This window comes from Schistocerca cancellata, unplaced genomic scaffold (assembly GCF_023864275.1).
Source record: "Schistocerca cancellata isolate TAMUIC-IGC-003103 unplaced genomic scaffold, iqSchCanc2.1 HiC_scaffold_780, whole genome shotgun sequence".
Classification (NCBI taxonomy): domain Eukaryota; kingdom Metazoa; phylum Arthropoda; class Insecta; order Orthoptera; family Acrididae; genus Schistocerca; species Schistocerca cancellata.
In genome coordinates, this window is record NW_026046791.1 from 6,652,638 (window position 1) to 6,680,065 (window position 27,428).

The 27,428-nt window shown below is 45.8% G+C and overlaps 1 protein-coding gene across 1 annotated transcript in view; it reads left to right on the forward strand.

The window, feature by feature from the left end:
- LOC126143116 (protein Lilipod-like) overlaps nt 1-27,428 on the forward strand; it is a gene marked incomplete at its 3' end in the record, with an annotated part of 178,737 nt that overhangs the window by 93,490 nt on the left and 57,819 nt on the right. The window contains exon 3 of the mRNA XM_049915300.1: nt 2,426-2,550. Within this exon, the coding sequence (XP_049771257.1) occupies nt 2,426-2,550 (125 nt within the window). The remainder of the gene's footprint in view (nt 1-2,425; nt 2,551-27,428) is intronic.

The window sequence follows — 27,428 nt, forward strand, 5'->3', positions numbered from 1 at the left end:
CTGGCCTGAGGTTCTCTTACACACTACATATCGCAGGCAGCGCGTGAGCAGTCCATCGAAGTTACATCTGCTCGAGCGCGCTAGCAATAAATTCCTTAGTCGCGGACCTCTCACACTGTTAACACTGGGTCTCAGAATGTGTCCCACGCGTGTAGCCGCAACTACGATTCCAGCTTCAGAGTCAGTCAATTCCCAACGTGCGGCCATCACCAGGTCGGACACCTTCTGACACGAATCGCCTGAGTACAAGTGGCAGCACCGCCACTGCGCTGCCGTTCCTCTGCATCGTGATGGCTGCGTGTCGTGTGATGTCCTTAGGTCGGTTAGGTTTAAGTAGTTCTGAGTTGTAGGGGACTGGTGACCACAGATGTCAAGTCCCATAGTGCTCAGAGCCATTTGAACCATTTTTGTACCTTGTCTACCCGATATTGCCCCTATGTGACGAGTATGGTATAAATTATGTTTATTAAAAAGTGTGTTGTCTCTGTCCGCCTCAATGTTTATTAGTGTATTTGCGTAAAAATTTCAAGTAAATTGCGCAACAACTTTTTGAAGCTACGTTTTCTATTTATAAGGGGCGTTCGAAAAAAACGAGCCGGAGGCACAGTTACACAAACCAGTAGCTGTACGTTAGAAGTGTGTAGACACTCGTCCCACTGTGACACGAGGCGGTGAACGGCTGTCTCACAAAATTCCCGGGGCTGCGACGTTAACCGGTCCGGCACGTACAGCAGCACGTCGTCGTCCGAGGTGAATCGCCGTGCCGGCGTCCTCCTTTGACCGAGATGGCCCCTTCTGGTTCACTTCCTGCAGCACGGGGCAACGGTGAATGCCCGGCGGTACTCCCAAACCTCGACCACCCTTCGCCGAGCGATCAAATCAAAACGACCGGACAGTCTCACCCGTGGGTCATTCTGCTCCACGGCAATGCAGAGCCTCGTACGGCCGGCACAGTCGCGGCACTCCTGCAGAACTTCAAACCGGAGGCTCCCGGCCACCCTCCACACAGCCCGCAACTCTCCCCCTGTGTTTACGCCCCTTAACAAGGCTCTCAGGAGCGAACGATTCACCTCGACTGACGACATCCAGCTGTAGGTGCGGCACTGGTTAACATCGCAGCCCCGGGAGTTTTGCGACACAGCCATCCACCGCCTTGTGCCACAGTGGGGCTCGTGTGTCAACAGCCAGAGCCAGTGCTTCTAACTCACAGCTACTGGTTTCTGTAACTGTGCCTCCGGATCGTTTCTTTTTTCAACATTCACATGATATCTTGCGAACCATGAATGAAGGGTATCAGATGGGTGCCATATTCCTTGACTTCCGGAAAGCGTTTGACTCGGTGCCCCACTGTAGACTCCTAATTAAGGTACGAGCATATGGGATTGGAGTATCTGACTGGCTCGAAGAGTTCTTAAGTGATAGAACCCAGTACGTTGTCCTCGATGGTGAGTGTTCATCGGAGGTCAGGGTAGTGTGGAAGTGTGGAAGCTCCGCTGTTGTTTTCTATCTACATAAATGATGTTTTGGGTAGGGTGGATAGCAATGTGCGGCTGTCTGCTGATGATGCTGTGGTGTACGGGAAGATGTTGAGTGACTGTTGGCGGATACAAGATGACTTGGACATGATTTGTGATTGGTGTAAAGAATGGCAGCTGACTCTAAATATAGATAAATGTAAATTAATGCGGATGAATAGGAAAAAGAATCCCTTAATGTCTGAATACTCCATTAGTAGTGTAGCGCTTGACACAGTCACGTCGATTAAACATTTGGGCGTAACATTGCAGAGCGATATGAAGTGGGACAAGCGTGTAATGACAGTTGTGGGGCAGGCGGATAGTCGTCTTCGGTTCATTCGTACATTTTTGGGAAGATGTGGTTCATCTGTAAAGGAGACCGCTTATAAAACACTAATACGACCTATTCTCGAGTACTGCTCGAGCGTTTGGGATCCCTATCAGGTCGGATTGAGGGAGGGCATAGACGCAATTCAGAGGCGGGCTGCTAGATTTGTTACTGGTAGGCTTGATCAACACGCGAGTGTTACGGAAATGCTTCTGGAACTCGGGTGGGAGTCTCTGGAGGAAAGGAGGCGTTCTTTTCGTGAATCGGTACTGAGGAAATTTAGAGAACCAGCATTTGAGGCTGACTGCAGTACAATTTTACTGGCGCCAAATTACATTTCACGAAAAACCACAAAGATAAGAGACATTGGGGCTCGTACAGAGGCATATAGGCAGTCATTTTTCCCTCGTTCTGTTTGGGAGTGGAACAGGGAGAGAAGATGCTAGTTGTGGTACGGAGTACCCTCCGCCACGCACCGTATGGTGGATTGCTGAGTATGTATGTAGATGTAGATATATGTAGTAGTGTATATTTGTCTGGAATTACGAGTGTAGCCCTTGTTGTGTGGGTGTGCCGGCAGATCTTCCTGCTGCTGTTCATCCTGCTGTACGTGTCGGCGTTCGCGGTCATCGCGCGCTTCCGGCGGCGCAGCTCGGAGGACTACTACGCCATCGACGAGGAGGAGGCGACCGTCTTCAAGATCAGGTGAGGCGCGAGCCCGGCCGAGCTGAGTGCTGCTTTCTGTTGAAGGTCCGCCGTTGTGTTTGCGTCGGGAGGCGCAGTCACTCGTGCTGGGAGATTCTTGTGGAGCCGAGCAAAGGAGCGTCGACGGAACAAATAGTAATGGCATCTTCGTGAATGTTGGTGACTGCTTTTCGCACAAACAGGGTAGCTTTAAACTGGAAAAACATCCACTGTAGGAATCCAGGATGTGTACGACTTTTACCTGTTACCTGCACTGACACTGGCGACATATCGGTCTCAGGGATTCCGAGACTTCCGAGTGTGTTTTATTTTCAATTCTGAAGCCGGATAACAAATGGCAAAAGAAATATTTTTCCGCCTTATATACGTACAATGTAACAGTTTTCAGATTCGTATCTTGAATTGTGCTGTGAAACCTTGCTTCTTGCCAAATTTTGTGATTCTAAGTCAACGGGAAGCACCGTATACATTGTGATGAATCAGTGTTTGACTGCACAAACTTACAAGCTTCAATTTTTTACATCGACAGGGGACCAGAGGCCTCAGTATGTAACGTAGATTCCCGTTTGATGCGTCGACTTGTCCTTGAGAAAACACACACACACACACACACACACACACACACACACACACACACACACTCAAAGAGAGAGAGAGAAAGAGAGAGAGATAGAGAGAGAACCCTCAGAACTGCAAAAACAATATAATATACTTTGTGAAACATTCGGCCTCGGCTTGTCATAAGAACAGGAGCAAACTGTAACGATCTGGAATGCAGTCAGTTATTCTTCATATTTTCATTCGCTTTTGCCTCATGAGATAATACTCTCGGTAACGCCACACTTAGGCAAACATTAACGAAAGTAATTAAATTACGTGCGGGATACACATGCATACAGGCAGTCATCTCTTTCAGCAGCTAGGCCAATTAACTTACATAACAAATTTGGTAAGTTAATAAATGAACACTTCACCTGAGTTTGAGAGCAACACAGACATTGACGAGTGCAACACTAGAAGGGAAAATGGTCTGCATTACCTTCCGATGTATCGAACTCCGGCACGGAAAGGAGTGGTAGGTGCAGACACGAACCTCTTTGTCAACCTAACCGTGAAAGTAAAACGCCTGATAGACGCCAGATGTTTTTTCGAATGTAGATATTTTTTTCTCCTCAACGGCTCCTCCAATACCACACAGAAATTCACATTACCATCAACGTGCAATGACACGCGTAAAGCTGAAATACTAAACACCTTTTTCCAAAGCCGTTTCACAGAGGAAGACTGCACTGCAGTTCCTTCTCTAAATCCTCGCGCAAACGAAAAAACGGCTGACATCGAAATAAGTGTCCAAGGAATAGAAAAGCAACTGAAATTACTCAACAGAGGGAAGTCCACTGGACCTGACGGGATACCAATTCGATTCTACACAGAGTACGCGAAAGAACTTGCCCCTCCTTCTAACAGCCTTGTACCGCAAGTCTCTAGAGGAACGGAAGGTTCCAAATGATTGGAAAAGAGCACAGGTAGTCCCAGTCTTCAAGAAGAGTCGTCGAGCAGATGCGCAAAACTATAGACCTATATATCTGACATCGATCTGTTGTAGAATTTTAGAACAAGTTTTTTGCTCGCGTATCATGTCGTTTCTGGAAACCCAGAATCTACTCTGTAGGAATCAACATGGATTCCGGAAACAGCGATCGTGTGAGACCCAACTCGATTTATTTGTTCGTGAGACCCAGAAAATATTAGATACAGGCTCCCAGGTAGATGCTATTTTCCTCGACTTCCGGAAGGCGTTCGATACGGTTCCGCACTGTCGCCTAATAAACAAAGAGCCTACGGAATATCAGACCAGCTGTGTGGCTGGATTGAAGAGGTTTTAGCAAACAGAACACAACATCTTGCTCTCAATGGAGAGACGGCTACAGACGTTAAAGTAACCTGTGGCGTGCCACAGGGGAGTGTTATGGGACCATTGCTTTTCACAATATATATAAATGACCTAGTAGATAGTGTCGGAAGTTCCATGCGGCTTTTCGCGGATGATGCTGTAGTATACAGAGAAGTTGCAGCATTAGAAAATTGCAGCGAAATGCAGGAAGTTCCGCAGCGGATAGGCACTCGGTGCAGGGAGTGACAACTGGCACTTAACATAGACAAATGTAATGTATTGCGAATACATAGAAAGAAGGATCTTTTATTGTACGATTATATGATAGCGGAACAAACACTGGTAGCAGTTACTTCTCTAAAATATCTGGGAGTATGCGTACGAAATGATCTGAAGTGGAATGATCATATAAAATTAGTTTTTGGTAAGGCGGGTGTCAGGTTGAGATTCATTGGGAGAGTCCTTAGAAAATGTAGTCCATCGACAAAGGAGGTGGTTTACAAAACACTCGTTCGACCTATACTTGAGTATTGCTCATCATTGTGGGATCCGTACCAGGTCGGGTTGACAGAGGAGATAGAGAAGATCCAAAGAAGAGCGGCGCGTTTCGTCACAGGGTTATTTGGTAAGTGTGATAGCGTTACGGAGATGTTTAGCAAACTCGATTGGCAGACTCTGCAAGAGAGGCGCTCTGCATCGCGGTGTAGCTTGCTGTCCAGATTTCGAGAGGGTGCGTTTCTGGATGAGGTGTCGAATATATTGCTTCCCCCAACTTATACCTCCCGAGGAGATCACGAAAGTAAAATTTGAGATATTCGAGCGCGCACGGAGGCTTTCCGGCAGTCGTTCTTCCCGTGAACCATACGCGACTGGAACAGGAAAGGGAGGTAATGACAGTGGCACGTAAAGTGCCCTCCGCCACACACCGTTGGATGGCTTGCGGAGTATAAATGTAGATGTAAAACACTTGTAGCCATGTAACTATTTTTTTTAGTTTTGCGCGCGCCCGTGTGTGTGTGTGTGTGTGTGTGTGTGTGTGTGTGTGTGTGTGTGTGTGTTTGTGTGTTCTGTTCTGTTGACACGTTCCACACTGTAATGTTTACAGCGAATGTGATGTGTGGACTAAGTAACTGACACGAATGTCCTTTCTGCTGTACACCGACAAGCTATGGCGGATGTGCTGCTTATTAGCGATCACAGGCAGTGTGCTTGGTTTTCTTCTAATGCAGGGTGGTTCACGAAGATGTGCAAATATTGTAATATGTTATTCTACGAGTAAAACTAAAGAAAATAGTTCATATAAACATAGGTCCGCAGATGTTTAGTTACGGAGTTACGGCTAATAAAAGATTTTGCCCGAAATTAAGCAATTTCGGTAATATGAAGCCATAGCGAAACTGTAGATGGTTAAATTAAGCCACAGTTTTCATTAATTTTGTTGTTGTTGTTGTTGGTGGTGGTGGTGGTGGTGGTGGTGGTGTGGTGCATATAATAAAACACGTCCCAGTATATGCAGTAGTTTTCCACAACATGCAGAGAAGCAAAGACGTAATTCCGTAAAATTTTTAATTTATTAACTTCTTGGCCCAGTTTGTGCAATCGTCTGAAATTTAAAAAACAAAGTTCTCAACTTAAGCAGAGAATTTAATTTTGGAAAAGTGATGGTTTGAAAGGCATCCCTATTTCATAAATCTACAAACTACAATAGTTACTATGTGCTTTCACTTAAATACACTGCTGTTATGTTCTTCCACTGGACAATGCAGAAAACGATCTCGTTTCAAGGTTACGAAACGACTGGAACAACTCGCCAACGGTTGCCAACACCGAGATAAGCGTTTCTACATTCCTAGTGGTAAGTAAACAAATTTACTTGTTTAATAATCTTTGCTTTTCTGGATGTTCTGGAAAACTACTGCAGATACACGTCTGGGACATCTTTTACTAGATTCAGCAGACCCATAATAATAACAAAATGAATGGAAAACGTGCTTTACTTTAACCTCGTACAGTTTTGCAATGGTTTCATATATATTGCTAAATTTCAGGCAAAATCTTTTATTACCGTATGTTGTTGTTGTTGTGGTCTTCAGTCCTGAGACTGGTTTGATGCAGCTCTCCATGCTACTCTATCCTGTGCAAGCTTCTTCATCTCCCAGTACCTACTGCAACCTACATCCTTCTGAATCTGCTTAGTGTATTGATCTCTTGGTCTCCCTCTAAGATTTTTACCCTCCACGCTGCCCTCCAATGCTAAATTTGTGATCCCTCGATGCCTCAGAACATGTCCTACCAACCGATCCCTTCTTCTAGTCAAGTCGTGCCACAAACTTCTCTTCTCCCCAATCCTATACAATACTTCCTCATTAGTTACGTGATCTACCCACCTTATCTTCAGCATTCTTCTGTAGCACCACATTTCAAAAGCTTCTATTCTCTTCTTGTCCAAACTAGTTATCGTCCATGTCTCACTTCCATACATGGCTACACTCCATACAAATACTTTCAGAAACGACATCCTGACACCTAAATCTATATTCGATGTTAACAAATTTCTCTTCTTGAGAAACTCTTTCCTTGCCATTGCCAGTCTACATTTTATATCCTCTCTACTTCGACCATCATCGGATATTTTACTCCCTAAATAGCAAAACTCCTTTACTACTTTTAGTGTCTCATTTCCTAATCTAATTCCCTCAGCATCACCCGACTTAATTCGACTACATTCCATTATCCTCGTTTTGCTTTTGTTGATGTTCATCTTATATCCTCCTTTCAAGACACTGTCCATTCCGTTCAACTGCTCTTCCAAGTCCTTTGCTGTCTCTGACAGAATTACAATGTCATCGGCGAACCTCAAAGTTTTTACTTCTTCTCCATGGATTTTAATACCTACTCCGAATTTTTCTTTTGTTTCCTTTACTGCTTGTTCAATATACAGATTGAATAACATCGGGGAGAGGCTACAACCCTGTCTCACTCCTTTCCCAACCACTGCTTCCCTTTCATGCCCCTCGACTCTTATAACTGCCATCTGGTTTCTGTACAAATTGTAAATAGCCTTTCGCTCCCTGTATTTTACCCCTGCCACCTTCAGAATTTGAAAGAGAGTATTCCAGTCAACATTGTCAAAAGCTTTCTCTAAGTCTACAAATGCTAGAAACGTAGGTTTGCCTTTTCTTAATCTTTCTTCCAAGATAAGTCGTAAGGTCAGTATTGCCTCACGTGTTCCAACATTTCTACGGAATCCAAACTGATCTTCCCCGAGGTCGGCTTCTACTAGCTTTTCCATTCGTCTATAAAGAATTCGTGTTAGTATTTTGCAGCTGTGACTTATTAAACTGATTGTTCGGTAATTTTCACATCTGTCAACACCTGCTTTCTTTGGGATTGGAATTATTATATTCTTCTTAAAGTCTGAGGGTACTTATTACCGTAAGTGGTAACTAAACATTAACTTTCTTCTTTGGTTTTACTTGCAGAATAACACAGTAAAATACACTACTGGCTATTAAGATTGCTACACCACGAAGATGACATGCAACAGACACGAAATTTAACCGACAGGAAGAAGATGCTGTGATATGCAAATGATTAGCTTTTCAGAGCATTCACACAAGGTTGGCGCCGGTAGCGGTGATATGCAAATGATTAGCTTTTCAGAGCATTCACACAAGGTTGGCGCCGGTAGCGACACTTAACGTGCTGACATAAGTGAAGTTTCCAACCGATTTCTCATACACAAACAGCAGTTGACCGGTGTTGCCTGGTGAAACGTTGTTGTGATGCCTCGTGTAAGGAGGAGAAATGCGTGCCATGACGTTTTCGACTATGATAAAGGTTTCGCGATTGCGGTTTATCGTATCGCGACATTGCTGCTCGCGTCGGTTGAGATACAATGACTAGATGACAGGCATCTTATCCGCATGGCTGTAACGGATCGTGCAGCCACGTCTCGATCCCTGAGTCAACAGATGGGGACGTTTGCAAGACGACAGCCATCTGCACGAACAGTTCGACGACGTTTGCAGCATCATGGACTATCAGTTCGGAGACCGTGGCTGCGGTTACCCTTGACGCTGCATCACAGACACGCGCGCCTGCGATGGCGTACTCAACGACGAACCTGAGTAAACGAATGGCAAAACGTCATTTTTTTTCGGATGAATGCAGGTTCTGTTTACAGCATCATGATGGTCGCATCCGTGTTTGGCGACACTGCGGTGAACGGACATTGGAAGCGTGTATTCGTCATCGCCATGCCGGCGTATCACCCGGCGTGATGGTATGGGGTGCCATCGGTTACACGTCTCGGTCACCTCTTGTTCGCATTGACGGCACTTTGAACAGTGGACGTTACATTTCAGATGTGTTACGATCCGTGGCTCTACCATTCATTCGATCCCTGCGGAACCCTACATTCCAGCAGGATAATGCACGACCGCATGTTGCAGGTCCTGTACGGGCCTTTATAGATACAGAAAATGTTCGACTGCTGCCTTGGCCAGCACATTCTCCAGATCTATCACCAATTGAAAACGTCTGGTCAATGGTGGCCGAGCAACTGGCTCGTCACAATACGCCAGTCACTACTCTCGATGAACTGTGGTATCGTGTTGAAACTGCATGGGCAGCTGTAACAGTACACGCCATCCGAGCTCTGTTTGACTCAATGCCCAGGCGTATCGAGGCCGTTATTACGGCCAGAGATGGTTGTTCTGGGTACTGATTTCTCAGGATCTATGCACCCAAATTACGTAAAAATGTAGTGACATGTCAGTTCTAGTATAATATATTTATCCAATGAATACCCGTTCATCATCTGCATTTCTTCTTTGTGTAGCAATTTTAATGGCCGGTAGTGTATTAGCATGTCTTCGTGAAGCACCCTGTATAAGTAGTTGCATCTGTTCTCTTTGGGTGAATGCGAACGGTGGGTTTTATTTAACCTGCAGTAACAGTGCAGAGGCTGATTCTGACAGTTACGTCACACTCCTTTCGAAGACTCTAGCCAGTGTTCAGAGTGTAGCACGCTTACGTTCGATGCGCACGAGTGGCCGAGGGTGGCAGCGCGCCGGCACCGCGGCCACAGAGGGCGCGCCGTGCTGCGGCCGCCGCGCTCGACCAGCTGTCGTGGAAGAAGCAGAGCGTTCGCGGATGAAGCTTGTTTCAACTTTTGAAGGTCTACATGCGAGCTGCTACGTCAGCAGTCGGGAACACACACACACACACACACAAAACGTGTAACAGTGATGCTTGCCTCAACCACTTCGCTCGTGTTGCAACTTCAGAGCAACAGACTCAGCACTGTTTCGACAGACTTCAGACTGTGCAGTCTTCGTCTGCGTGTCCGGAGTCAGTCTTTTTACCACCTTTTTATTAGGTCGCTTTCTTGTCTGTTTGCTACATCCCCTTTTCGTTCCAGGAGTGACTGTTCCGCGATAAGAACGAACGCTGGTAAGCATCACTCGGAGCTACAGTCTCTAACCTCTGCCTTCACGTAGTAGGAACCAATACAGGCTGTATCAAAAAGAATGGTACGATTTTTAAAAAATCGTAACTATTATATTATTTGATATATGTGCGTACTGTTGAAAAGAGCAAAGTCTAGAGTTTTTCATCCTAGCAGCAGTGTGTGCCCACTTCAGGTTTAGTAAAAACGGTGTCGGGACAATAGAAAGCGTTTTGTGCTCTACGTTTTGCGCACTGTGGGTCGCTTATAGCTGTTCGTCGTGACTTTCGTACCAGGTATGCTGTGGATCCGCCTATAGCACAGAGGATTAAACGATGGCGCGAACAAATCCGAGAAACGGGTTGTGTATGTAAAGGCAAATCGCCGGAACGTTCCCTAGTGTCTGACACAGACGTCGAACGCACCCGCCACAGTTTCACAAGGAGTCCGCAGAAATCTGTTCACCGTGCAGTTCGACAGCTCAACAAGATCCCGATGTCCGTCTGGCGTGTGTTGCGTCGACGTTTACACACGAAACCGTACAAAATTCAGCTACTCTAAGCCGTTCGTGAAGGAGATCAACAACAACAACAACAACGTGTGGAGTTCTGTAATTTCGTTCTTGGCAAGATGAAGGATGACAGTTTTCTTCCACGCTTAGTGTTTAGTGAGGAGGCAAAATTCCACTTAAATGGGAAGCTAAACCGTCAAAATGTGAGCATATGGTGTATGGAACAACCACATTATGTTGTACAACATGAGAGGGACTCACTAAAATTTTGTACAATTTCACGGGAAAAGGTGTACGGTCCATTTCTCTCTGGCGAGAACACTGTTACAGGAGCACATATCTCGATATGCTTGAGAACTTTCTTTTCCAACAGTTGGAGACTGATTCGAATGACTTCAATAACCAACTGAATGGAGCACCGCCACACTGGCATCTCGAAGTGGGGGAATTTCTAAATCGAAGGATTACTGAAAGATAGATCGGTCGTACTGGACCAAATGTTTCGGTCTTACATTACTGTCCTCCAAGGTCACCGGAGCTGACTGTATATATTTCTTGTCGGGATTTATAAAAAGACTCAGTTTATGTGCTTCCATTGCCAACAACAATGAATGAACTGAGACATCGCATAACAGCAGCTGTGGAAACTGTAACTCGATGCACGCTTGCTGCAGTGTGGGAACACTTTGAAACCACATTGACATATGCCGTGCATCTCAAGGGCGGCATATTGAACACCTATGAAAAAGTATGAAAAAAACTTTTTTGAGTTTCACCTTCATCAAAAACAAAATTCATTCTATGTGTTTTTTAGTTTCAGAAATATAGATGTGCCAAAGAGGATGATTCTTTTTGCTACACTCTGTACGTGATGGTTAAGGCAGTTACGAAATATCCCCCCGTCCCAACGCGTTTCGTTATGGATCCACTTCTGACAGACACGGGAGCATTAGAGACGTGGCTGGCACCGATCGACTGTGTTACTCGCTGATGGCAGTCAGAGCCTGCAGAACTGCGTCGCGTTTGCGCTTGCTGTGCTGGCCCCTGACTGCAGCCTGCCCGCACAACTCGCCCGTCGAATGGGCTGCGCGACGGCGGCAATGTGGGGGCGCGGCCGCGCCGGCCACTAAACGTCGCCTCAGTGAACTAAAGTGTCCGAGAATCTGTACTGGTCCGTGTTGTACGGTGCTCCCGCATCGCAGCTCTTTCACACGAGCACGCGCGTTCCCAGCGCAGGTTTAGTACCGGAGCAGCTGCTTGGAGCGCTGAGCTGAGGCGTCCCCAGAGCAAAACTTGTACGTCGGGCGCATATCGACACTGCCTCGAGTGATGCGTCGCTCGGGTGCCGTGCGCATTTCCTATCTATTGGGGCAGCTCATTCGAACTTGTCGAGGCGTGCACGTAAGTTGGGGGGCGAGATGCTACACGCCAGGTAAGCATACCTCGGGGTAAATGGCGTACCTGCATAGAGTTCCGCGTAGCAGACAACAAAATTTACGCCTTATATCGATAGTTGAAGTACACACACGGCACACTGGACTACGGGCAATGGTTGGTTGATTTGCGGGAGGGTCATCGGTACAATCAGATTAGGAAGGACGGGGAGCGAAGTCGGCCGTGCCCTTTCGAAGCAACCGTCCCGACATTTCCCTGAAGCGGTGTAGGGAAATCGGGGAAAACCTAAATCGGGGTGGCCGGACGCGGGTTTGAACTGTCGTCCTCCCGTGTGCCGACCACTGCGCCACCTCGCTCGGTAGCGGCAGTGGAAAGCACGGGTGACACAAGAGGAGATGCGCCCCAGGCGGTCGTGTGTTAACCAGTATTAGTTGATTGACATCGAAATGAGAGTAAGAAAATGTTGCTACTCCCGACACTCCAATCACTTGACGACTGCAAACCTACGGACGAATACACTGACATGGTAAAAATGTTTTGCCATTAACATTGCTCAGAAATGTTGCTAAGTCCGAAGAATATCGAAGGGGGCCAGCGTGTTTAAGGCGCCGTTATAAACACGTACTGTACAGGGTGTACCAAAAAGGATCATCCGATTTCGCACATCTATATTTGTGAAACTAATAAACATATACAATAAATTTTGGTTTTTTGATGACCGGAAAACTGTTTTTTTTTTTCATACTTTTTCAGAGGTGTTCAATATGCCGCTCTTGAGATGGACGGCATGTGTCAATGCGGTATTCATGTTGTCCCCACATTGCAGCGAGCGTGTCTTGAGTTAGAGTTGCTGTTGTGCGATGTCTCAGTTCATTCATTGTTGTTGGTAATGGAACCACGTAAACTGAGTCTTTTATAAACCCCCAAAGAAATAGTCACATACGGTCAGCTCTGGTGTAAGGCTGAACCATTTGGACCAGTGCGACCGATCTATCTTTCAGTAATCCTTCGATTTAAAAATTCCCCCACTTCGAGATGCCAGTGTGACGGTGCCCCATTCAGCTGGTTATTGAAGTCATTCGAATCAGTCTCCAACTGTTGGAAAAGAAAGTTCTCAAGTATATCGAGATAAACTGCTTCTTGTAACAGTGCTCTCCGCAAAGAAAAGTAGACCGTACACCTCTTCCCGTGAAATTGTACAAATTTTAGTGAGTCCCTCTCATGTTGTACAACATGATACGGTTGTTCCATACACAATGTTCTCACAGTATGACGGTTTACCTTTCCATTTAAGTGGAATGTTGCCTCGTCACTAAACACTGAGCGTGGAAGAAAACTGTCAAGAACGATATTAGAGCACTGCACACGTTGTTGTTCGTCACCTTGCAGCAGCTGAATTTTGTGCGGTTTCGTCGACGCGAGACACGCCAGACGGACATCGGGGGCATGCTGAGCTGTCCAGTTGCACGGCGGACGGATTTCTGCGGACTCCTTGTAAAAATATGGCGGATGCGTTCGTCGTCCGTGTCAGACACTCGGCGACGGCCCGCCGATTTTCCTTTACATAAACAACCTGTCTCTCGGAACTGTTCACGCCATCGTCTAATGCTCTGTGCTGTAGGGGGACTCACACCATACGTAGCATGAAAGTCACGCTGCACAGTTATTACCGACAGAACGTAGAACACACAACAGTTTCTGTTGCCCCGGCACCGTTGTTAGTACAACTGAAGTGGGCGCACACTGCTGCTACCTAGCGGGAACCGTGTAAATCTCGGGAGTTTGCTCTTTCGAACAGCACGTTGTTCACGCACATATCTCAAATAACGTAATAGTTCAGATTTTTTAAAAATCTGGTTATTTTTGATACAAACGTATATTCTCTCTCTCTCTCTCTCTCTCTCTCTCTCTCTCTCTCTCACACACACACACACATACACATACACACACACACACACATACATACATACATACATACACTCTACATCTACATCCATACTCCGCAAGCCACCTGACGGTGTGTGGCGGAGGGTACGTTGAGTACCTCTATCGGTTCTCCCTTCTATTCCAGTCTCGTATTGTTCGTGGAAAGAAGGATTGTCGGTATGCCTCTGTGTGGGCTCTAATCTCTCTGATTTTATCCTCAGGTCTCTTCGCGAGATATGCGTAGGAGGGAGCAATATACTGCTCGACTCTTCGGTGAAGGTATGTTCTCGAAACTTCAACAAAAGTCCGTACCGAGCTACTGAGCGTCTCTCGTGCAGAGTCTTCCACTGGAGTTTATCTATCATCTCCGTAACGCTTTCGCGATTACTAAATGATCCTGTAACGAAGCGCGCTGCTCTCCGTTGGATCTTCTCTATCTCTTCTATCAACCCTACGTGGTACGGATCCCACACTGCTGAGCAGTATTCTAGCAGTGGGCGAACAAGCGGACTGTAACCTACTTCCTTTGTTTTCGGATTGCATTTCCTTAGGATTCTTCCAGTGAATCTCAGTCTGGCATCTGCTTTACCGACGATCAACTTTATACGATCATTCCATTTTAAATCACTCCTAATGCGTACTCGCAGATAATGTATGGTATTAACTGCTTCCAGTTGCTGACCTGCTAAATGATAAAGGATCTATCTTTCTGTGTATTCGCAGCATATTACACGCGCGAGACGACGCGTCCGCGCCCTGCCGTCGCCACGACGGGGATTCACCAGGCCGTGCGGCGCCCAGTGCCGACGGCCACGTGCACGTGATATCTGCCCGTGTGCAGAATGGGCGAGGCGCGCGATCTTAAAGAGTTCGACGGAGACCAGATGGTGATGACGCGGAGGCTCGCCACGAGGATTTCGGGGACTGCACGGCTTGTCGGGTGTTCGAGGAGTGCTCTGGTGGGCGTCTCCGACACGTGGCGAAACTCGGGTGAAACCACGTCCAGGCGTCGTGGGGCTGTGCAGCCACCCGTCACGACAGATGTCGGGCGTCGTAGGCTGGGCGCTCCGGTAAAACAGGAGAAGCGCCGAATTGTGGCGGAAGTAACACCGGACTTTACTGCTGGCCAGAGTACGAGTGTGTCGGGACACACAGTGCGTGGGACTCTGCTAACGACGTGTCTCTGCAGCTGGCAGCTCGTACCCGTGCCGGTGTTAACGCCACGACTGAGGAGGGCACGTGGCGCCGCACGGGCTGGCGAATCCCCGTCGTGGCGACGGCAGGGCGCGCACGAGTCGTCCACTGTGCCCGGGGGAACGTTCGTACGGGCATCCGTGCGTCCAGGTCGAGCGGTATCGTACTCTGGTCGAGACCACGTATGCTCCTCGATGTCCATCATTTTCCCGACGTCAGTGACTTTTTCAGCAAGATAATGCGCCATCTAATTCCATCAGTCTCGAATGAGAATAAACGAGAAAAAGAGTAAAGTGATGGTATTCAGTACGAGACCAGAATATGAACCTCTGAGAATGAGAATTCGAAGAGAGGAGCTGGAAGTGATAGAGGAATTTACTTACCTGGGAAGCAAAATCACGAGGGATGGTAGAAGCCGGAAAGAAATTGCCAGCAAAAAGCCAAAATTGCATTCAATCGGAGAAGGAACTTACTCACCACTAACTACATCAGTCTGAAAGTAAGGAAACGTATCACGAAAGACAAATGTCGACGGTGTTGGGACAGCAACCGGCCACAAATTTGTGGCTGGTTGCTGTCCCGACACCGTCAACATTTGTCTGCAAATAACAGCCACGGTCTGCATCGTGTCATCGTATGACGAAATTGTATCGTGAAGGTTTCGTTTGGAATTTGGATGTGAAACTTGGACAATAGGAAGAGAAGAGAGAAGACGGCTAGAGGCACTGGAGATCTGTTGCTATAGAAGGATGATGATCAGCTGGAGAGACGAAGTAACAAATGAATAGGTGCTTAGAAGAGTACAGGAAACCAGATCTCTGTGGAGGCACATCCGGACAAGAAGAGCCAAACTTGAAGGGGACATCCTACGACACAACAACATCGTTGGAACAATAGCAGAAGGAGCTATTGAGGGAAGGAATCGGCGGGGGCGACCGAGGATATCATGCATGCAACAGAATACAAAAGGCTGCAAACCAACCTCAGGATTTAACACAAAATGCGCCATGTCACGTCGCCAGGAGTGCGAGCAGTGGTTTGAGGAACACCCCCCCCCCCCCTTCAGACTCGCCAGATGTGAACCCGATGCAGCATACCTGGAATGTGATTGAACGCGTCGTCAGACCTCATCGCCGTCGCCCTGGAATCTATCGGAATTAGCTAATTAGCGTGTGCGTGTGCGTGTGCGTGTGCGTGTGCGTGTTTGCGTGCGCGTGCGCAGATGTGGTGCCCACTCCCTCCAGCGACCTACGTAGGTCTCTTCGCTTCCGTGCCACGGCGCGTGTGCGCTGTTGGCCGTGCCAAAGTGGACATAACGCCTATTAGATATGTCGTCGTGATGTTCCGGCTCGTAAGTGAACAATGTCCAGTGTAGGAAGAAAAATGTAGAGGGATATAGTTACTTTCCACACTTGCGGTGTGTGGTGGAGGGTACTTCGTGTACCGCTATCGCTTCCCGCCTTTCCTCTTGTAGTCACGGACGTTCCGCGGGAAGAGCGACTGCTGGTAAGTCTCCGTGTGGGCTGGAATCCCTCCGGTTTTGTCCTCACGGTCATTTCGCGAGATGTACGTAGGAGGAAGCTATATATTGGTTGCCTCTCTTGGAAATTTACGCTGTTGATAGTGTAACAATGGATCAAGTCGTGGTGCAACACGCCTCTCTCGCAGCCTCTGCCGCTGGCGTCGGCGTAGCACGCTGTCATACTTCGTAAAGCGCCGTGTAAAGAGACTTGCTGCTCTTGTTCAATCACGTGTATTCCCCCAATCTGTCCTCCCTGGTACGGATCCCAGACTGACGAACAGTATTCCAGTATTGGCCCAACGAGTGTTTTGTGAGCTGCTCGGTTTATTGATGGACTACGTTTGCTGAGGATTTTTCCAATTTCTCAGTCTGACGTGTGCCGTACTCGAGAGTAATTTTATGTGTCGTTCCATTTCAGATCTCTCTATACACACGCTGCTAGATATTTTGTGGAATTAATTGCTTGCACGATTGTTGTGCCGGTTTCTAATCGTAAAATACCGGCTGATCAAAAAGTCAGTATAAATTTGAAAACTTGATAAACCACGGAATAATGTAGATAGAGAGGTAAAAATTTACACACATGCTTGCAATGACATGGGGTTTTATTAGAACCAAAAAAAAACACCCCATATTGCTAGACGCTTGAGAGATATCTTGCGCGCGTTGTTTGGTGATGATCGTGTGCTCAGCCGCCACTTTAGTCATGCTTGGCCTCCCAGGTCCCCAGACCTCAGTCCGTGCGATTATTGGCTTTGAGGTTACCTGAAGTCGCAAGTGTATCGTGATCGACCGACATCTCTAGGGGTGCTCAAAGACAACATCCGACGCCAATGCCCCACCGTAACTGCAGACATGCTTCACAGACCTGTTCATAACATTATTCCTCGACTACAACTATTGTTGAGGAATGATTGTGGACATATTGAGCATTCGCTGTAAAGAACATCATCTTTGCTTTGTCTTATTTTGTTATGCTAATTATTGCTATTCTGATCGGATGAAGCGGCATCTGTCGGACAATTTTTGAACGTTTGTATTTTTTTTTCTTTTTGTTCTAATAAAACCCCATGTCATTGCAAGCATGTGTGTCAATTTGTACCTCTGTATCTACATTATTCCGCGATTTATTCAGTTTTCAAATGTATACTGACTTTTTGATCACCCGGCACTTGGTCTTTGTGCCTGTGTGCCGGCAGTGTCGAGGGCCGACCGCCACTCGCTGTAGCAGGCGTCCATCCTCCGCGGGTCTCGCTACGACTTTCTGGCGTCGCGGCTTCTCCGTATACAACAGCGTCATCCGCGAATACCCTCACGGAACTTCCGGCGTTATCTACGAGGTCCTTCATGTATATTGTGAGAAGTAACGGTCCTATACACTCCCCTGAGACACGCCCGAAGTTACTTTTTGCCGTCTGAAGACCGTTGAGAACGGCAAGCTGCGTTCCGTTCGCTAGAATCTCTTCAGTCGCGTCGTACAGTTGATCTGACTGTCCCCACGCTCTCGTTTCATTCCTTACGCAGCAATGAATCGAAAGCCTTCCAGAAGTCGAGGAACAGGCAGCTGCAGGGCGCCGATCCCTGCTGATCCCTGCTGCTCCCTGTGTCTCGTGAACCGACAGAACGAGCTCAGTTTCACACGGTCGTTGTTTTCGGAACCCGCGTTGCTTCGTACAGAGGAGTTTTTCAGTACCCAGAAATATGCACTGGAATTCTGGCACAGACTGACGTCAGCCGTTATAAACCTACAGTTGTACACATCTCTCGGACGACTCTTTTTGTGATCTTCCGTCGTACGACCAGGATTAAATGGTATAGGGAGACGGTGAAAAAGTCCAGTCATGACGGCCGGTGGTGCCTCTTGATCACGGGGTCCCGGTTTCGATCACCGGTCGCGTTGGGGATTCTCTGCTCGGAGACTGGGTGCTCGTGTTCTCATCATCATTTAATCATCATAATTATTATTCTTGACAGTCGCTAGATTGGGCTGTGTAAAAATTTGACTAAGATAGAGAGTGTGTGTGTGTGTGTGTGTGTGTGTGTGTGTGTCTGTGTGTGTGTGTGTGTGTGTGTGTGTGTGTGTGTGTGTAACCGCACGAGCCTACCACGACCATACCGAGCTGATGTGATCTAGACATAGCCTGGAATTTTGTAGATTAAAAAAAAACAAATGTTGATGGTGTTAGGACAGCAACCAGCCACAAATTTACTTTCAGTTCCTTTATTCAAATGGTACCGTTACCGGTTTCGAATCGTTGTGATTCATCCTCGGACAGTTTACACGCTTTCTTTATGACATATGGTGTGTTTTTTACAGATTAATTGTCCTAAAATATAAATAAAACATAATTATAAACACGCCACACACGAATGGTTGCGTTATAGATTTTCGTTGCATGTGACTTACGTGAAACGTCGGTTTGGAGTGTTTGTTTTCATAACATTCGTCCAACAGATGTAAATTGTTCTCACTGAACACTTAAGATTTGTCACTCAGAAGATTTCTACCACGCACCACATGTTTTGATATATACAAAGAGCTTACAAACATATGAGTATCACAGATGCTATGATATATCGTAACATTTGACGATGATGTCCTATGTTTGGAAAGGATCATATATTCATTTACGCAACTGTAATGCCTTTTACACTAGTACAGAGGTATTAAATTTTTGAGGTGATATTATTAAATTAATTATAAAGATCTTATATATAAAAAGTATATTATTTAACTACATTTAGCATCATAGCATCATGAGAATTATAGTAACATATAAATTTGCTATTTGATCTGCAGATAGGTGTACTAATATTATTTGCTTTGGAGGTTGGAAAGTAATTTTTGGCAATTTTTCAGGAAAGGGGTGTTAGCTAACTCTTTGTTCGTTAAGGATATAGTCTGGGGTGGTTGTGTGTGTGTGTGTGTGTGTGTGTGTGTGTGTGTGTGTGTGTATTTCAATTTCTTCTGATATATTCATAGTGGCTTGTTTTTCTGCTAGATGTAAAATTTTTAAGTTGGCTTCAATGTTTCCCACCGAATGGTTTTCTTCAGCAATATGTGCTGCAAATGCTGATTTGTTTAAGTTACCAAGTCTTAAAGCATCAATATGTTCTTTCTATCTAATTTCAAAACTTCTGCCTGTCTGTCCAATGTAGAATTTTGGGCATGTATCGCATTTGAGTTTGTATATTCCTGATTTACGGTAGGGACTCTTGGAGGTATTTACATCATGGATTACTTTTTGTTGAAATTTATTATTTGTGGAGAAGCTGATTGTGATTTTTTCCTTCTTTTTAAATAAGTTTGCTATTTGGTATGAAAGTGGGCCTATGTATGGGAGAGTAGCATATTTAGGTTTGGCTTCTGTCGCACACTGATTTGGCTTGAAGTGACTGCTGTGAAGTGGATCTGTGGTTTTTGTCTGCATTTTGTTGTGGAGTTTTTCTAGTATTGTGGGTTTATACCCATTCTTATGAGCAACTGTTTTAATTATATTGATTTCATTTTGTTGGTCTGTGTCACTCATTGGTACTTTTTAAATTCGATGTAGCATCGTTCTGAAATATGGCATTTTTTGTTGGTGGGGGTGGCAAGATGAGTTGTCAATACTGACATCTGTGGTGGTAGGTTTTTTGTGAATACTAAATTGATGTTTACCCATATTATTGCAATATTTCAGGTCAAGAAAGATAATGCTTTTATTAGTTTCATGTTCAACTGTACATTTAATATTTTTGTGCATTTTGCATAGCTCTGCTGCTAATGTATCTATTTCATTGCTTGTGCCATCAAAAAGTACCATCTGCAGTAGATTATTTTGTTTGAGATGTGCTGGTTGGTTGAGAAGAATTTTTGTTCTGTATGGTTGCTGTCCTAACACCATCAACATTTGTCTTCAAACAACAGCCACGGTTCTCCATCATGTCATCGTATGACAAAATTGCAAAAAAATCAAATTCAGAGCAAATGTACACCTTACTGTTTATGGTTCCTACTGGACATTAGTTGTAGTATGTTGTACAGTGTTTCCATGTATTACGCAACTTTTGAAAGTGCAATAATTAACTCAAAAATACATCAAAATAGTAATTTTTTAAATTTTCATCTACATGCACTCTCATTTAATTGAGACAAATTATATCACAGACATGTCCACCTTCTCTGCCTCGGTAGGCAGATACCGGGCGTATGAAGCTCGTGTTGACCCTTCCACACACATCTTTGTCGATGTCGTTGATGACACGTCGAATTTCTTCCTTGACTTGGGGAACTGTTTGTGGTTTGTTCTCGTAGACCTTGTAGTTCACATAAAGTCTTGTGGAGTAAGGTAACGGGGTCTGGGAGGCCACTCCATGTCGCCAGGAAGTGAGAGAACAGACGGAGGGAATTTTTCGTGGGGAAGAGTTATTGTCTCGCGAGATGTGTGAAACGTAGTCCCGTCTTGTTGAAACCACCTATTGGGTGTATCCATTCCATCCAGAGAAACCAGAAGTTGTTTCTGACTATTTCACGATAACGCTCACCGTTAACTGTTACAGCATTGCCGTTAAAATATCTCCGTCCCACCCCTCCAACAAAAACAGTGGGCCGCTCACACTGCCTGCCCATAAGCTGAGCTTGTAACATGCGTGCGTGTGGCACACGATACTCATTAAAGCCTGTACTATGGTAAGTTGACGGGCTTCACCTTATGAGAAAGGATTTTCGTATAGATATTGACCGCGTGTACCTGAATGGAGGAAAATCAGACTTACACCCACTCTGTAATAACAATGATACGTCAAGCAAGTTCGAAATGCAACTGCACGTCAGGACGGACAAGAAACAACACAGAAGATGCTACCAATTTGTTAGTAATACGGTCGCCAGCCTAATTAGGCATTAACTGAGTTTCTTCCCTGTACAAGTTGATGTACGTTCATGCAAAACAACACGTAGTAACACTGCATAATATGGTAAATTTTAGAACCAGAAAATCTATTGAACTGATAATTTCACTTTCTGTACCGATATGGATAAACCATAAATAGATAACACTACACTATAATGTTTACTACAAAATTTCGTACTGTCTATTGATCTGATTAAAATCGGGCATAGGTTACCCTAGAAATAGCACTTTCGAATCACATACACAATGTCAATTTTGATAAAGATAAAACACTGATAAATTTTGGTTTTTATATTGACTTTAACTTTGCTGGTCAAATCAGTTTAGAACACTTCAGAATTCAAATGAATAAAAAAAGGGGGGGGGGAACCCTGAAACTGTTATGATCACTGTATTAAACAATTTGATTACTGAAATCATTATGTGCTCAAGATTTCCAATATATGAATTACTACTCTTTTCATCTTATTTCCTGCTCATTTAAATACCATTATATCTGTCTCGAAATAATTAAACTTCATTACTAAATCAATACCAAATTTATCTTCCAACTTTGTCAGACCTTTGTTATTCCTCAATTGGTTCATTAACAAATTAGTTCTTTAAACATCATTTTAACATAGCTAGGTCTGCAGGTAATTATTATTAACACAAACTTTAGTTCTTCATTTTGGGACACTCGGATTGCACAACATTTGGAAAGGACCCTGTCTAGGTTAGTTGTGAGGATAATTAAATGATAGGACAGTTCTGGTAAAATTTAAGTTGTTATTGAACAGTATGGAACAAAAGTAACACTGGTCCATACGAATGCAGTACTTAAAGTTTCAACCTGTTTGTATCGATGCGGCGGTTGGCGGGCGGTGAGATGGCGAGGCACAGAGCACACATACAACCACAGCAATGGCTCTTGATTTATCGGCACTTTATTTCTTCATAGCGTCGCAATACTTTTCCTTTTACTGCCTGTGGAATTTTGCCATGCTGTATAGGCGTTGGAACAGCATACCCGAGGCTCAATGAAACTACGTCTTCCAGGAGAGCCTCCTCGATCCAGAACGTGTTGCTCAGACCAGTGCCAAACTCCAGCTACTGCTGCTGAGCCCGTTATGCCGTGCAGCGCCCGTGTGCATTTTCCCGCGCTCGCCTGCCATCCACCTTTTACCGCTCCCTTACAGACAGGGTATTCACCCGAGGTTTTGCATTCTACATATCCTAACACATTGCCTACGTATGGACCAGACGCACAGTTACAATTTTAAACATCTTACAATAGTGTCAACATTTGTTACATTTCAATTCTGTTACACTATTGTTTGACATTTGACATAAACATTAATATTCATATTGAAATTTGTTTACAGTTTTCTTAACACAATGACATGAAAAAAAAGAAATGAAATCAGAACATCGATTACACTAATTTATCGAAAATCAGAAGGAAAAAATATTATATGTATAATAGTACAGCGTTGTTGTTGTTACAAGCTGAAACAGACTTCCGTTCGCAGAGGTTGCACGTAGCTCTCTTGGATCACCCTAGGGTTTTCTTGAGCCGAAATATGGCATCTTCTCGGTTAACGAACTCAGACAGGTCGGAAATGTGCCTCGTCGCCGAAGATTATTCTTTTTCCGAAATCGTTGCCCTCTTCTTGTGTGTGTTTTTTTTTTTTCCAGAATCCACTCGCCAAAGATTGTCCGTTTCAAACATTCTTTGAGTTTGATATTGCGTCAACTGAATCTCGTAAGGCTGCATATGGAGATCATTTTGAAAATTCTTTGCAAAGAGGCTCTCAACATTCCCAGTTGTTGAGAACTACGTTGATGGCTCACTACTCTGCACCACTACAATGTTTTGCTCCGTACGAACCGCGCGGTTCCGTACTCGCGATTTTATGGTTGCAACGGACCCGGTTTCCTCGAATTTCTTTAGCAACCGCAGAACTCGTAGACCCTGTAGGAATATGATTACCTCCGGAGGACCCGCGAATTCTACAAACAGTCTGTGCGCAGTACTCGCAGATTCTGTAATGGGTTTCCACAATAACACGTTCCTCCTCTGTTAACCGCCCATTGCCAGCTGAGATCCAGAATTGCTCAAACAACGACCGATCAAGTAATCGGAGTGATAATCTACACTGAAGAGCCAAAGAAACTGTTACACCTGTCTAATATCGTGCAGGGCCCCTGCGGGCACGCAGAAGTGCCGCAACACGACGTGGCACGTTCTCGACTAATGTCTGAAGCAGTGCTGCAGGGAACTCACACCATGAATCCTGCAGGGCTCTTCATATATCCGTAAGAGTACGACGGAATGGAGATCTCTTCTGAACAGCACGTTGCAAAGCATCCCACACGTGCTCAGTATCGCTCACGTCTGGAGAGTCTGGTCACCAGCGGGAGTGTTTCAACTCGGAAGAGTGTTCCTGGACCCACTCCGTAGCAATTCTGGACGTGTGCGGTGTCGCATTGTCCTGCTGGAATTGCCCCAGTCCTTCGGAATGAACAATGGGCATGAATACATGTAGGTGATCAGACAGGATGCTTGTGCACGTGTCACCTGTCAGAGTCGTATCTAGACGTATTAGGGGTCCACATATCACTCCAACTCCACTCGCCCCACACCATTACAGAGCCTCCATAATGTTGAACAGCCCCCTGCTGACAAGCAGGATCGATGCATTCCTGAGGCTGTATCCATACCTCGTACACGTCCATCGGCTCGATAAAATTTGAAACGAGACTCTTCCCAACAGACAACATGTTTCCAGTCATCAACAGTCCAATGTCGATGCTAATGGGCCCAGGCGTTTCGTAAAGCTGTGTATCGTGTAGTCATCCAAGGTACACGAGTGGGTCTTCGGCTCCGAAAGCCCATATCGATGATGTTTCGTTGAATGGTTCACACGCTGACACTTGTTGATGGCGGCCGGCCGCGGTGGCCGAGCGGTTCTAGGCGCTTCCGTCTGGAACCGCGCGACCGCTACGGACGCAGGTTCGAATCCTGCCTCGGGCATGGATGTGTGTGATGTCCTTAGGTTAGTTAGGTTTAAGTAGTTCTAAGTTCTAGGGGGCTGATGATATCAGAAGTCAAGTCCCATATTGCTCAGAGCCATTTTTTGAACTTGTTGATGGCCCACCATTGAAATCTGCAGCAGTTTGCGTAAGGGTTGCACTTCTGTCACGTTGAACGATTCTCTTCAGTCGTCGTTGGTCCCATTCTTGCAGGATCTTTTTCCGGGCGCAGCGATTTCGCAGATTTGACGTTTTAACTGATTCCTGATATTCACTGTACATGTGTGAAATAGCAGTATGGGAAAATACCCACTTCATAGTTATCTCGAAGGTGCTGTGTTCCATCGCTCGTGCGATAACACCACGTTGAAACTCGCTTAAATCTTGATAAGCTGCCATTGTAGCAGCAGTAACCGACCTAAGAACTGCGCCAGACACTTGTCTTATATAGGCGTTTCCGACCGCTGCGCCGTATTCTGCCTATTGACATCTGTCTGTATTTGAATTGGCATGCCTATACCAGTTTCTTTGGCGCTTCAGTGTATATTAAAAGTAATACAGTACTGTAAAGTAGAAAACAATAATTTACCACTCAATTTAAGAATTGCGTAATATATGAAGGACTCTGTATAATAAAGAACAGATTTTATTGTCTCATCAATTATTAATAGTAAATAAAAATTAATGAAGGAAACATGTTTGTAAAGAGGTGAGAATATGTCCCTTCTGGGAATTTACCGCTGCGGCCGGCAACGTCTATAGGAGACAAGAAGTCTGTCAGTTCTTACATCGGTTACTACAATGGCAAGTTATCAAGATTTAAGTGAGTTTGAACGTGATGTTACAGTCGGCGCACGAGCGATGGGACACAGTATCTCCGAAGTAGCGATGAAGTGGGTATTTTCCCTTACGACCATTTCACGAGTGTACCGTAAATATCAGGAATCCGGTTGAACATCAAGTCTCAGACATCACTGCAGCCGGAAAAAGAACCTGCAAGAATGGGAGAAACGTTCAACGTGACAGAACGGCAACCCTTACGAAAATTGCTGCAGATTTCAACGCTGGGCCACGAACAAGTGTCGGTTTGCGAAACATTCGACGAAACATCGATATGGGCTTTCGGAGCCGAAGGAAACATGTTGCCTGGTGGGACGAGTCTCGTTTATAATTGTACGCAGCGGATGCACGTGTACTGGTATGGAGACAACGTCATCAATCCGTGGACGCTGCGTGTCAGCAGGTGACTGTTCAAGCTGGTGGAGGCTCTGTAGTGGCGTGGGGCGTGTGCAGCTGCAGACACGACACGACACGTACGTAAGCATCCTGTCTGATCAGCTGCATCCATTTACGTCCATTGCGCATTCCGACGGACTTGGGCAATTCCAGCAGGACAATGCGACACCGCACACGTCCAGAATTGCTACAGATTGGTTCCGAGAACAGTCTTCTGGGTTTAATACTTCCGCTGGACACCAAACTCCGCTGACACGAACATAGTTGAGCATGTCTGGGATGCCTCGCGACACGCTGTTCAGAAGAGCTCTCGACCGCCTCGTGCTCTTACGGATTCTCTTCACACCTCTGCACGGTTTCACGTTTCCTCCAACACTATTTCAGACATTAGTCGAGTCCGTGCCACGTCGTGTTTGCGGTACTTTTGCGTGGTCGCGGGGACGCTACACGATATTAGGCAGGTGTTCAAATTTCCTCGGCTCTGCAGAGTACGTTTGGCATTAGTCGAGAGGGAAGCAGGCTACGTATCCCCTCCAATGCGGCGGAATTCGCATCCGTCAGTCTAATAGGATGTTTGATACAGAAGATTATCGGCATTTGACAGCCTGAAGCATCGAAGCGAAGGAGCTGGAAGAAGTGCACCGTGTAACACGAGTTGTGTGGGAGGAGCCAGAGCACTGGTGCCACGTGAACCACGTTAGCGGCGCAGGTGTGTTGCGTCGTAGTAGTTTCCTTTGACGGTACGTGGACGCCGCAGCGCGTTCAGTCACACAGGAAGGCGCCAGGCGCCAGGCGCCAGCTGGGAGGGGTCACGTAGCTCTGCACTTTCTTGTGTGCGTTTTTGCGGCCGCCCCGTGCACTGGTCGGCGAGTCGCTGTCGCTCTCTCCCGCACTGTCCTGTCTCGAGCCCGGTTTACGGCGGAACGAACACGAGCGAACCAGCATCAGCGATCGAGTATTCTCTTTGCTTGTAGACAGTGCGCGACTGCGAATAGACACCATTCAGTCGTGTTCGGGTTCCCATTCGCTGGCGTTCGCTCTTGTGCCGCTGGCTGAGGATCTTTCGGTGAACTACCAAAGGCAGTTCCAGTCTCCTTTGCTTCGGCGTTAGCAGCACCAAGTGTCGAGTGCAATTGACAAGAGAGTTCAAATTGATTCCGTGTTTCTGGATTTCCAGAAGGCTATTGACTCTATACCTGACAAGCGGCTTGTAGTGAAATTTTGTGCGTATGGAACATCGTCTTAGTTGTGCGACTGGATTCGTCATTTCCTGTAAGAGAGGTCACACAGTTCGTAGTAGCTGACGGAAAGTCATTGACTAAAACAGAAGTGTTTTCTGGCGGTCTCGAAGGTAGTGTTATAGGCCCTCTGCCGTTCGTTATCCATATAAACGATTTGGGAGACAATCTGAGCAGCCGTCTTAGGTTGTTTGCAGATAACGCTGTCGTTTATCGTCTGGTAAAGTGATCAAAAGATGAAAACAAATAGCAAAACGATTTAGAAAAGATATCTGTATGGTGCAGAAATGGGCAATTGACCCTAAAGAACAAGAAGTGAGAGATAGATCATCTGCATCAGTGCTAAAAGGAATCCGTTAAACTTCGGTTACACGATAAATCAGTCAAATCTGAAGGCCGTAATTCAACTAAAGACCTAGGAATTATAGTTACGAACAACTTTAATTGGAAGGAACACAAGAAAATGTTGTGGGGAAGGCTAACCGAAGACTGCGGTTTACTGGCAGGACACTTAGGAAATGTAACAGACCTACTAAGGAGACTGCCTACACTACGCTTGCCCGTCCTCTTTAAGAATACTGCTGCGCGGTGTGGGATCCT